Raw genomic sequence first — 12842 nt, forward strand, 5'->3', positions numbered from 1 at the left:
GGTTTGTGCGAGAGAGAAGGAAAATCTGTGTTTCCAGTTGGAAGATGACTGCCCACTTGAGCTGGACCCATGGCGACTGTGGTGGCTTCATAATAGGGTTAGGTCAAGAAAGGAAAGAGAGAAAAAAGAGCATTATTTTTACTTTGCCATCTCACCCTTTTGTTAATTAATTTGACGTATACAATATTAAATTAATGTATTTTAAATAAAAATAAAAAATTTATTTTCACTCATTATTTTGATCAATCTTTTTTTTTGACGTCGCTTAGAAGTCGCAATTATCTTGATAGAGTTGCTTTAAAAAAAAAAGAAAGAATCCTTGATGCTGGGCATTAGAGACTTCCTATTTAAAACACATTTGATTTTAGTCGACCTTTGATTTTGTCACTTTGTACTTTGCTTACCGGAATTTTGAATTAAAAGTAACAAATAAGTTTGTCAATTAAGTGCGCATTCTTCAAATTTTAAAAATTAGGCAAGAGTGATAATTTTTTTAAGCTTTTTTTAGACATTTTTGCTCTAACAACTATAAAAATTGTCTCAACAATTATAGAAGTTGTCTCAACAACTATCAAAATTATTCGACAATTATGCAAAATTATTCAACAACTGTGTGAAGTTATTGAACAACTTTAATAATTATTAAGCTAATTAATACAGTTGTCAAATAATTATTCTTAGTTATTTAAGCAATTTTATTTTTTTAACTTAATAATATTATGAAACCATTTATCATATTTATTTAATTGAAGATTGAGACTCTCCGCACATTTTTCTTTTGCTTACCATTATAACAACCCAATTACAAAAGAAATCCCATTAAAAAGTAAAGAAAACCAGACCTTTTCTCACTTTTCCTTCCACTCTTCTTATTCTCTTCTTTTCAAACGACAGAAAGAGAGCAGGGAAGAGACAAGTGTTTTGACTTTCTCCATTTGCTGGGGGGAAGAAAATAGAGAGACAAAGGTTGTGTGTACATAAAATAGCAAGAAATGTGGGGCGTGCCACTTGGAGGGACAACATGTGTAATTGGTAATAGTCTGAATCTGGAGCTCAAGATCCCATTTCGCTTTCCTGTTTCCAGTTTCAGGGCTTCTCCCAAATCATTCTGTTCTCTCCCTGCATCAGGTCCAATTCCTTTTCCTTTTCTATTTCTATGTACATATATACAAGACTTGCATAAATTTTATTTGATTGATTATGTTAAGTAAGTCTTTGGAAATGGATATTTATTTTTTGTTGCTAAGAATTCTGAAGGAAATGGTCATACGCTGTATTTATTTTACATTTTTTCTACTTGAAAAAAGAAGCAAAACTTGCTACTGCTAAATTATCTTCAGATATTTAGGATATACTACTAATTATGGGCAAAATTCATTAGTTAAAGAATTTGTAAGAGCTGAACTTGCTTACGTGACTTTTCTAGGACAAAGTTACTTGTGAAGTTCTAAGAATTTTACGTATCTTTGGTTAGTTGTTGCTGACTGGATCTTCCTTGAGAGTTACAGACTGTCCAAGCCCAACTTGGGGAAGGTAGAATAAGCTCACAATTAATGGGACCAGGAGACGCCCGAAGGGTTTTTGTATTAGTTTCTCCCACATTCTATCTAAAACGGAGATTGATTCTCCCTATAAAAAGGATTTAGGGAAAAGGGGTGCCTTTTTTAAATGACTAACTGTTCTAGAGAAGATCTCCCTGGCTAGATTTTTCTTTCAATAGTGAGCAAAATTTCTAGAGGATCATCCATCCAGTCTACCTCAATTCGCTATTTTGATTCTTACACAAAAGGTTTTTCTGTATCAGCTTCCGTGGAAGTGTGGACTGCTTGCGTTAGTTCGCGTTTGGACATAAAAGAAGGCAGCCCGGTCCACTAAAGCTCCCGCCATGCGTGGGGTCCGGGGAAGGACCGAACCACAAGGGTTTATTGTAAGCAAATTTACCTTGTATTTTTACGAGAGGCTGTTTCCACGGCTTGAACAGGTCACATGGCAACAACGTTATCGGTTACTCCACGTTTGTACATAAGAATAGTGAAATTTGGAAAGAATTAGTATTTGTTTTCAAATTAAAAATTATATTTGGAAATAGGAGTTGTGTTTGGACACGAATACAAATTGGAGCTATTTTTGAATTGTTTTTGAGTGGTTTGGAGTGAATTGTGAAAATACCTTTTTGGAGTTTTTCGAATTCCGAAAAAATGTAACAATTCTATGTCCAAATAATTTTCTGGAAAAAGTGAAAACTATCCATGGCCAAATGGGCACTTAGTTGTCTTCTGACATGTGTGGTGAACCTTTCAGTGTTAATTTTATAATTCTTTAAAGACCAGCATGTATTCAAATATGATGATTTGTGGATAGCATATAGAAATCATAGAAACTTATTTCATAAGAGGACTTTGGACTTTGATGTTACTGAAGCCTCATTTGTTTGCACTTAATGGAGGTCTGAATCTGAATGGTTCAGACTTCAGACCATTAAGTGCATTTGTTTTTTATTAAGGTTTTAATTCTTAATAGGTCTGAATAGGTCTTAATCATTCAGATCTAGAACCAAGTCTTAATAGGTCTGAAGTGATATTCTGGTGTTGGATAATATTCACCACTCTATTCATAATCAGCAGTCGCCACCACTAACCACCTCTACCACCGTCACCATTGTCAACCACCTCCCACCACCACCACCCACCTCTACCCTCACAACCACCATCGACAACAAATACCGCTACCAACCACAATTGTCAACCGCTATCACACTTACTACCTCTTTCATTCTAATTATATTCATCGCCACCACTGCCGTCAACAACAACACAATCAGCAACCACTACCGGCCAATCTCTCCTACCAACCAACTCATCTATCACAACTAGCACCACCACTAACTACCACCAATACATCATAACCTCTACACATTCTTTGGCTGCCACCACCATTGTCACTGGTAACACCACCCCTACCACCACTTCAACCAGTACCATCGCTACAATTTATCTCTACTAACAATCATCTCCACCATCACAACAAATAACAACTTTAATTAGCACCAACACATCGTCAATCATCATGCAGTCATGTTTCAGCCAACACAATCAACACCTTAAACTACTAATATCAAGCAACGTCACATCACAACAACCACAAACACCATCAATCGCCACCATCATAACAGTCACTACAATACCAACCATCACAATTATCACCACCAACATTATTAATCACTAACATCAATCATTGTCACCGCAACCACCATTATAAGCCGTCTCCACTATCACTAACAAACATAAATATTTTTCTCAATCAAATACTAATAATTTTGTTGTATTAAATTACATACTTTTTTAATATATAATTAATTTTTTATTTGTATTGTATTTTTTATTTTATTATGTATACAAATAAATATTTTTTACACATTCAGATGTTGAAAAACAAACAGTCTTAATCATTCAGTTTTCAGATCTAGAGACAACATCTTCATCATTCAAATGTGCATTCAGATTCATGACGTCTGAATCTTAAAAAAAACAAATGGAGCCTGAATTTGGCATTACTCAGCACTTGGCAGTGTTGGAGGATGGAGCACCATGAAGATTTGTTGGAGTTTCATTAGCTAAGAATGACACCTATGAAAATTCAAATGCTTTATTGTTTTCTTCCAATGTTACAAGTGCCATTGGGTGGATGAGTATGCCGGGGCCTTGATGAATATATGAGTAGCCTATAGACAGAAAGCACTGCAGAGTATCCTTGAGGAGGTCTCTAATGGTGAAGTTAGGCTACAGTATATTTGAGATTATTCTGATTGTGTCAGCGTATGGTCATTTGAAAAATATCCTTTAGCCTTGTCTTTTAATTGGAAAGGATGACTTGATGAAGCGTGACCAGATGTCAGCTTGAGCCTGGTTCATTTCCTCGCATTTATTTATTTTGGATATGGAAAGATTCTCTATGTAGTGCAACTGATGCAAGTTACTCAGGTGGTGCAGCATCTTATGTCATTTTTTCTTGTGGTATATTGTTCGCACTTGGTTTTTCCATGTAATGTAGGTTTATCATATTCTTCTACGTCTAATTGAGTGGTTTCCTTTCTCTAACAGGTTTATGTAGGGCCAGTCAAGTTGCTGAGTTTTTTCCTACTATATCACCTGAGGTTTATGTTAGGGAGGCCAGGGTAGAAGACTGCTGGGAAGTGGCTGAGACTCACTGCAGCTCCTTCTTCCCTGAATACTCTTTCCCTCTAGATTTTGTTTTGAGAATTGACAGGCTGATAGCAATGCTTTTTGGATTCTCCATTCCAAATGGATGCCAGCGAACTTGTCTTGTTGCTGTTGTTGGCAGCAAAGATGAAGAGGCTTGCTTATTAAGTACAGAAGAGCTCAAACTTGGAGAATTTGATGGACGATTAAGTCTCAACAAGGGTTATGTGACTGGAATATTGACTGTGGATACTGTAGCTGATTTCCTTCCGAGAAAAGGACCATTGCGGCAGAGGAGGTCAGTTGTGTCTTGGATACTAGTCAGGAATCTGGAGATTATTTTAATAAATGGCCCTTCCATAAAATGCTTGTTTCTGGCTAACCATTGCTATCAGATTCATTGAACATCTTGTTAGAAGGTAAACCATTACAAATTACTTCTCCATATACAATTTGATAAGGCTGCGGTTTGGAAAGGTGGTCAAGTGGGTTCATTTTTTATTAAGAAGTTAGTTCAGATCTTGTTGCAGTGCTTGCCTTGCTTATATTCTTCCTGGTAAAAAATATACTATTCAATTCATCTAGGGTCATATTGTTATGGAAGATCTCTAGAGCTTTCTAATTGGCCACAATTTTAAAGAACAACACTAGTTTAGGCATGAGCCGGGGGTCTATCGGAAACAACCTTTCTACTTCTTTAGAGGTAGAGGTATGGACTGCGTACATCTTACCCTCCCCAGACCTCACTATGTGGGAATACACTGGGTTTGTTGTTGTTGTTGTTGTAACACTAGTTTAGGCATGTTTAGGTTCTTTAAATGCTTAAGGATTGTAAATTAGTTTATCCTGTTTGGATATATGGAATGACAAAATAACGTTTGAAAGATATTCGGTACGCCGATGCTATTTGGACTTGATCCCCGCACCTGTATGGACTCAGTCATAGAAAATTCCTTATGGAGCCTTGTGAGTGCTCTTTCTGTTTCCTTCCTCAACAATAATCCCTCTGTTTTTTTTTTGACCTAGTAACAAACTTTGTATTATAAATCAGTACTTGGTGGTACTGAAAAAACCCTTTAAAAAGAAAAATTAGAAGGAAAAGGACATGGTCATTAAGATCAACCCTCACGTCGTCAAAAATGAATTTCCAGTATCAGTCCTTTGGACTCACACCTTTACAGCTAGCTAACACAACCCTCTTTAAGCCCAATTAATATATTTAACACGTAGTGTGAACTCTTCAATTCTAGTCTATGATAGAAAGTTGTTGAAATGACCAAGTCTTCCGGAGAATGGAAGTTCACCACTTTACCACAACGACCGACGAACCGAGCCGATCCACGTAACACTGCGCAAGAAAAGTAAAAGTATCTCCGGTGCCTGCATCGTGTGGGGATACAATGTCTGGAGACGGTTAGTGGGTTGAGCACTAGCATGTAACTCAAGGATAGAGGATAATATAATGCCATGATCCGCATTTCAAAATCATTCAAAGCCAATGCACATAATCATATATATATATATACCATATCATGCCGGAATAGGGAATAAGGTTTAACATGAAGTAAAACATTATCCTTAACTATGTAGCTCAACCGTCATAACAGGCACCCACGGGCTATATGGGTTCAAATCCCCCTGCTGAAAGGGCCCTGTGCATGTTAACCGCACGAACCGGAGTTATCAAGGAAGACCAGGGAATGCCTCGATCCCATGTCAGTCCAAGATACAAATATATCAATTGTGTGAACCATACACACAGGTCATCAAGATCAAACCTCACATCGGCAAACATGAGTTTCCAGTACAAGTCATCCAAGACCCACACCTTCAGGACTTCGCTACATAACCCCCATTAAGCCCAATTTAACACAAGTTTAAGATAACCCATTTATTAACCAATAAACCAACCGTTAAGGCACACCATGGGTATCGTCATACTCTTGCACTTGCAAGTTTATCATTATGCCATAACAATCACATTAGCTTGAGGGAATGCCTCGACCCCCTTTGTTCATTAAATCAAATCATAGCCAACAAGACCTTCAAAACCATGTTCATTGTTTAATTTTTTGTGCAATGCAATAACATAGGTGAGTAAGTCAAACCAAGTGACAATTTCACAATTCAAATCCATTTACACAAGCAGGTTGAGGAAACACAATTATTCAAAACCAATTTGAAATTTCAAAACACCAATTTGGGGAAAACCATGACCCCTAGGTTTATTTACCATTCCCATGCACCCCACAAGTTCAAAACCATTAATAAAGCATAAACAATGCATAATAAATCGTGAAAAAACAATTTAAAAATCAACCATGTCAAAACCCTAAACCACATCAAAATCCATATTCAAAACTATCCAATTAAACCATTTAAATACATGCTTTTCATAAAAAAATAATTGAGGAAGAGTAACGTGCCTAAAATACTAAACTTTATGGAGAGCAACCCTTGAGCCCTTAGATGACTAACTTCTTGGAAACCCTAAGTATCTTGACCTTGGAGAGTTTAGAGAGAAGAGAGTGTGTTTTGATCGTGTTATGAATGAGAAATAATCCCCTTGAGTGCTTTATGGACGTGGGGTCTGTGTAAGGGAAAAGGGGAATTGACCAGAATGCCCTTAATGAAAAGACTGAAAATTGACCGTCCAGTCACTACGGGTGACCTTACGACTCGTAGGGTCACCTTACGACTCGTAAGGTCCCACTCGTAGTCTGGACAGTGTCCACGATCACCAACACTGACTTGGCTACGAGTCGTACCATACGACTCGTACTCAATCATTACGACTCGCATGATCCAATCGTTGTCAAAGCAGAAACAATTGGACATCACATTGGTTAGGCTACGGAAGACACCATACAACTCGTTTTGAGTCTTTACGACTCGTTAGGAGCCATTCGTACTCAGGATAGAAAACTTAGCCACACGCACTGGTCAGGCTACGATTAGGGTCCTATGACCCGTAATGACTTGTCACGACTCGTAAGGAGAGTCGTAGTCTGGGCAGTGAGGATAAAATTTCAGAAATTTTCAAGGACTAAAAATCCGGGTGTTGCAATTTGTGTACCCCCAAAGGATCAATGTTGCATTTGCCATGTTGCAAGTCTCTTCTCAAACTTTTCTTTAATCCCATTCCAAATTTTAGTGGATCTGAATTTTGCTCCTCGAGGTAGACCAAAAATGTAGATGGGGTGAACCAATATTTCACTCCGTAGTATCAGCTAGCGATTCCTGATTGGGGACTTAATTTACAGGATGGATGTTGCTCCTCAGCATGTTCATGTGTAAACCCAAAATAGCTTCAACGATAAATAAAGTTAGGTTCTGTATGTATCACTTAGGACATCTCAGTTCTGCAGAAAATCAGTGTATCATCTTAATAAAACAGGTTAGACACTGCAGTTTGAGCTCCAGCATTCCTCCCAATTTTAGAAGCTTCTATCTATTGTAACTGATTGGCTTTCCGCAGCATAATACTAAACTTACCCTTTCAAGGATAGGATGAATAGGAATAGTGAGATAAGATCACCCTGTATAATGCCTCGTCTAGCCCCCTGTTCACTAAGGAGTCATTTGGTGTGAAATATAAGATATAATAATACCATGATAAAATGCAGGATTATTTTATTTTGCGTTTGGTTGGAGGTATTCGGTAGTCCCAGAATTATTTATCCCACCATTTATACCATAGTGATGGGATAAGTTATCCCACCATGTGGAGTCGTTTGGTGTGAAATATAAGATATAATAATACCAGGATAAAATGCAGGACTATTTTATTTTGCGTTTGGTTGGAGGATTTAGGTAGTCCTGGAATTATTTATCCCACCATTTATACCCCCATTTATACCATAGTGATGGATAAGTTATCCCATACACATGGTGGGATAATTAATCTCGGATAATTAATCCCAGATAACTTGTTCCCAACCAAATGACCCCTAGGATAAAATACTTAAAGCATTCGAGATACTGAATTTGATCCATCTTTCCTTAAAAAGCCATGTATCTCAGAATGGTAAGCAAGACCAGCTCACTTCGTCAAATGCTTCTCTAATATCAAGTTTTTAAATAACCACCGTAGCGCCACTCTTAAGTCTCTATTCCTCATTTAAAAAGTGTGCAACATTTATCATTTGTCTCCTTTTAACAAAAGCATTCAGACTCCCTCAAAGTAGCTTCCTAATAACTGTTTTAAGAATATCAGCCAAAGGGTTTGAGGCAATCTTATAGACACCATTAATAAGGTTGATCTATAATCCTTGAGATCAGTTGCCCCTTTCTTTTAGGAATCAAAACAATAAAAGAGGCATTAATTAGAACCATGTGACAGTTGTGATGAATATGGTTCACTGCATCAATAACCTCCTTATTGATAATCAAACCAAACATGTTGAAAGTTCATAGTGAAACCATCAGGTTCCTAGGGCCTTGTCTAAAGCACTTCTTTTAATGGTTGAACAAATATCCTCTTCCTCAAACTCCCGTTCCAGCTAGTGCCTCTCAGCTTCTGAAATCTTAGCTAGATTGTCAAATCTAGCTGATGGCCTCCAACTTTCATTCTATCAGTTCAAAATTTCAGTTTTGATTTCCTCTTAATCTTTCATGATGACTTCCCCTATTTGTAGTGCATCTAGCTGATTGGGTTGATCCAATCCAATAACTTTAGCAGTGTACTCGTCCTGATTGTTCCAGCAGTTCATTTAGTGGTTTATGCTTTGGTGCACACGTGATGCTCCCTCCCTTCCAATTTTATGTAGGTAAAATGTTAAATTTTCTCCATGTACTATTCGAAATTGTTCAACTGTGCCCTCTGTTACACTTTTGTTCTATTTATAGCCTTGCGGTTGACGTGTCGTCTCCTATTTGCCATTGTCATTAACAAAGCTCAACTGGACTATTGTCAAGAAAAATGTCCAAATTGTTCAATAAAAAGGTCCAAATTTACACCTCAATTGGACTATTGTTAAAAATTAACCTCAGGTGGGAGCTCGCTCGAGGTGAAGAGCAAAACAAGACTTTTTCCTAACAAAAAAGGTAATATTAGACTAAAAGTTAACCGGAGGTAAAATCAGTGTTCAGGAATGCACTCGCATTGTCACATAATGCGATGATGCGAAGCGATGCGAGCCCCTCTCGCTGCATGTGGCTGATGCGAGCCAACCTTACAGAATTGGGCACATCACAGGGTTATGCGAGATGCGAACCGATGCAAGCGCATCATGATTTTATTTTTAGGGTCAATTTTAAATTAAAAAAGAGTCTTCATGTTAATTTTATATTTAGGGTCAGTTTTAAATGAAAAAAAGAGTACTGCTACGACTACCATTGCTGCAATATTTTAGGTTTAACTTCGAAGTTCACTGCTGCGACTTCTTCACTGTTGCGATCTTCACTGCTTTAGAAGAAAAAGAATTAAATTTTGAAACATTATTAATTTAGATTTGGTCTTCTTTTTACTGGTTTCTTTTGCTATTTTGTTAAACTGTTTTGCTGGTCTGTTTCGCAACAAGTCTTTCGGTGATCAAACCTGTGATTTTGGTATTTAATTTAAACTTTTTCATATATATATCATCTTTATTGTTGATTATATATAGTTGTTGTGGTCTTTTCAGTTTTGTCTTGCTGTTGCTTTTTGGATGCTCTGTTTAATCCTTTTTCTTTTAAATTGTGCTTCACTTCAATTATGTGCTTGCATCACTTCACACTTCGCGTAAAGCATAATGTGGAGCCTTGTCACTTTTCCCACATCACGCTTCCCGGAACACTGGATAAACTTGGTAAATTTAGAGTAGTACTAAGGAAAATTTGATCATTTTCCCTTTTGTATAACAATCTTCCCATTTTGGGACATTTCAAAAATTTTGATACACTTCCTTTTCTATATGACTTCCAACTTCCAAGATTCAGAATTCAAATTTATTAAACTATTCGACCTTTAATTTTGGTATGAAGTTTGTCTATCAAAGTTCAACCATTCATTTTGTAAGGGAATTTTATTAACGAAGTACGTGTGGCTTAGTGGCCAATGAAGTGGGTTGAGAACCTGAGGTGTCAGGTTCAAATCTCGCAGAGAAAAAAAACACTAGGTGATTCTTCCCATATGTGCTAGTCTTAGTAGTTACCTGGTATCTTGTTGGTTGGACGTGACAGGTATTTTGTGCATTTAGTCGAGGTGCATGAAAGCTGACCCGGACACTACAATTATTAAAAAAAAAAGAATAAGAGGATATTGGGATGAATAGCAACCAAAAGTAACATTGCAAGTCATTTCCTTTATCAAAAAAGAAAAAACGATCTGCAGATTGTGTAATGAACAGAGAAAGTCAAGCATGGCAACCACATCGGCCATGTTGCACCAAAAGTCAACAAAAAATAATATCTATGCTTTAGGCTAATATTGTCTGCTTTTTGTTCTAAACAATTCTTCTCTCTCTATCTCCTGATATCATTGCAGCTGGAATATAGAGCCCTGACTTCAACTGCTGCTTTGCTAAGTTCCCTCTGGTTCCAGCACAAAAGAAATTCCTTTGCTGATCTAGGCATAGGACCTGTGAATCCCCATATTGTTTAGTATTAAACCTTATAACTATGAAGTGAACTAGCTTTCTAACCATTATTTTAATACCACCACCACTAATAGACAAACTAATGTCTTCCAACTCCATGTGTACTCAAATACCAACCACAACATACCCGAGGAAAATAAAGCAACTGGCGTCACCTGGACTTCAACTGGAGACCTTCAGTGTGTTACACTTACGTGATAACCAACTGCACCATGACACCAGCTTAAATACCGTCATGTTAAATGAAACAAAGGTGGGTATATTATAAAACTAAGCAAGTAGCTCTTTGACAACTCAAATTGCCAGTACACTTCTTGCTTGCAAGAGGGTTTATATTATTTGCTCTGCTGGTTATTTGCTTTAGTTTTAAGTAGAACCAAGCAAGTAGTTTTTTGACAACTCAAATAGTCAGTACGCTTCTTGCTTGCAAGAGAGTTTATATTGTTTGCCCTGCTGGTTGCTTGCCTTAGTTATAAGTAGCTGGTACTTCGTTTGAGTAAACAAATGACATGGATAAAAGAATATGATTAAGAAATTAAATAAACATTGTAATGGGGTCTGGAGATTTGTGGTGACCATTCTAATGGAGTTGTAACCCCTCTATATGTGCATTTTGCATTCATATACATTGACATAACATGCACCCAATCTAAAGCTAATGAAGCCATTGAAGTGTATCAACCCCATCCTGATAGCTTAACAACCATTTGATGAATAAGGCCAAGTGATCAACCAAGTGGATGCTAACCTTTGTTTACTTGGGTTTAAATTCCAGTAGCGACAAATGCTATTAAGTGATTTCTTTCCATGTGCCTGACACTTGGTGGGATGAGTTAATTGGTACCTGGATTGGTGGATATTAGCAAGTATGCGGTGGAATATTCGAAGGGTGAGCAAGTTGGTCAGGACACCTCCTTTATAAACCTTTATAAATAAAAATATAAGCAAGGGCACCACCGGAAGACATGTAGTTCTTAACTCTACTCTTTATGAATTTAACAGGATTTTTATCTTAAGCAAAACACAAATATTTTTTTACAGGAAAGGGATTGCGTATATATCAAATGTTGCAGTACGGAAAGGATACCGTCGAAAAGGCATAGCAAAAAAACTCATATTGAAAGCGGAGGCACAAGCCAGAAGCTGGGGATGCCGTGCAATTGCTTTACATTGTGACACTAGCAACCCCGGAGCCACAAAATTGTATATAGGACAAGGCTTCAGAATCATCAAAGTGCCAGAAGGAGCAAACTGGCCTCAACCCAAGACTTCCCCAAATGTCCAGTTCGGCTTCTTGATGAAACTGCTGGATATATAAGACAGTTTAGTGAACAACTGGGTGTGTGGTACTTGTATATATGTACTTGTGAAATTAAAGGGAATAAGCCATAGCTGTAATTATTGTTTAGCCTAGTTAACATTTCTCCTTCAGAAGTTTCAGTTGTGTACTAAGTCTGGATGCTTGCCATGCCAATAATACTTGGTTTCATAGATTTCTGATAAATTACTCTTGCTGTTGTACTCTTTTTTCACGTGAAGCTAATTTTATCCTCTGACCCCATCTAGTTTCTCCTTTCTGAAAAGCTATAGCAGCTCATACAATTTGCAAAAGGCTCATCACCAGTAAACTTAAGCCCGTATGTGTTGTTCTAGGAGACAAAAGAGCTAAAGCGTTTGAGTCATCTAAGTGATGTTTGGGTTTTCACTCAATACCATTCTAATTCCTAATGTCTTCTCATCCATTGTTCTCCCCTTTTCTGAAGATTACCTTCTGTTGACTTAATATTTGTAAAAGTTTTGAGAAAAAGAAGTGGCCTCTAAAGGCAACTAGAAAGTTAAGGGGAACAGAAAATTCATTAGAGGTCAAACGAGTTAGTGAGAAAGGAGAGTAAGCAAAGGAAAGTACATCCCAAGCAGGGAACATGAAAACTTCTCCATGAAGAAAGTAATTGAAAATAAGAACCAACAGAGTTCATGCATAAATTCGTATTTTGACAGGTAATAACTAATAGCATTCAAACTTCTCACAATAGTTGTGGCATTACCTCTACCCACATCCTCCAAA

The 12842-nt window shown here is 37.3% G+C and overlaps 1 protein-coding gene across 1 annotated transcript; it reads left to right on the forward strand.

Annotated features, from left to right (window-relative positions):
* The first annotated feature begins 744 nt into the window (after positions 1-744).
* On the forward strand, positions 745-12281 carry LOC107850737. The gene is made up of 3 exons (XM_016695471.2): positions 745-1128; positions 4101-4497; positions 11819-12281. Exons 1-3 carry the CDS (start codon positions 993-995, stop codon positions 12093-12095), a joined length of 810 nt encoding a protein of 269 aa, XP_016550957.2. The 5' UTR covers positions 745-992; the 3' UTR covers positions 12096-12281.
* Positions 12282-12842: the final 561 nt, after the last annotated feature.

This window comes from Capsicum annuum, chromosome 12, assembly GCF_002878395.1.
Source record: "Capsicum annuum cultivar UCD-10X-F1 chromosome 12, UCD10Xv1.1, whole genome shotgun sequence".
Classification (NCBI taxonomy): Eukaryota; Viridiplantae; Streptophyta; class Magnoliopsida; order Solanales; family Solanaceae; genus Capsicum; species Capsicum annuum.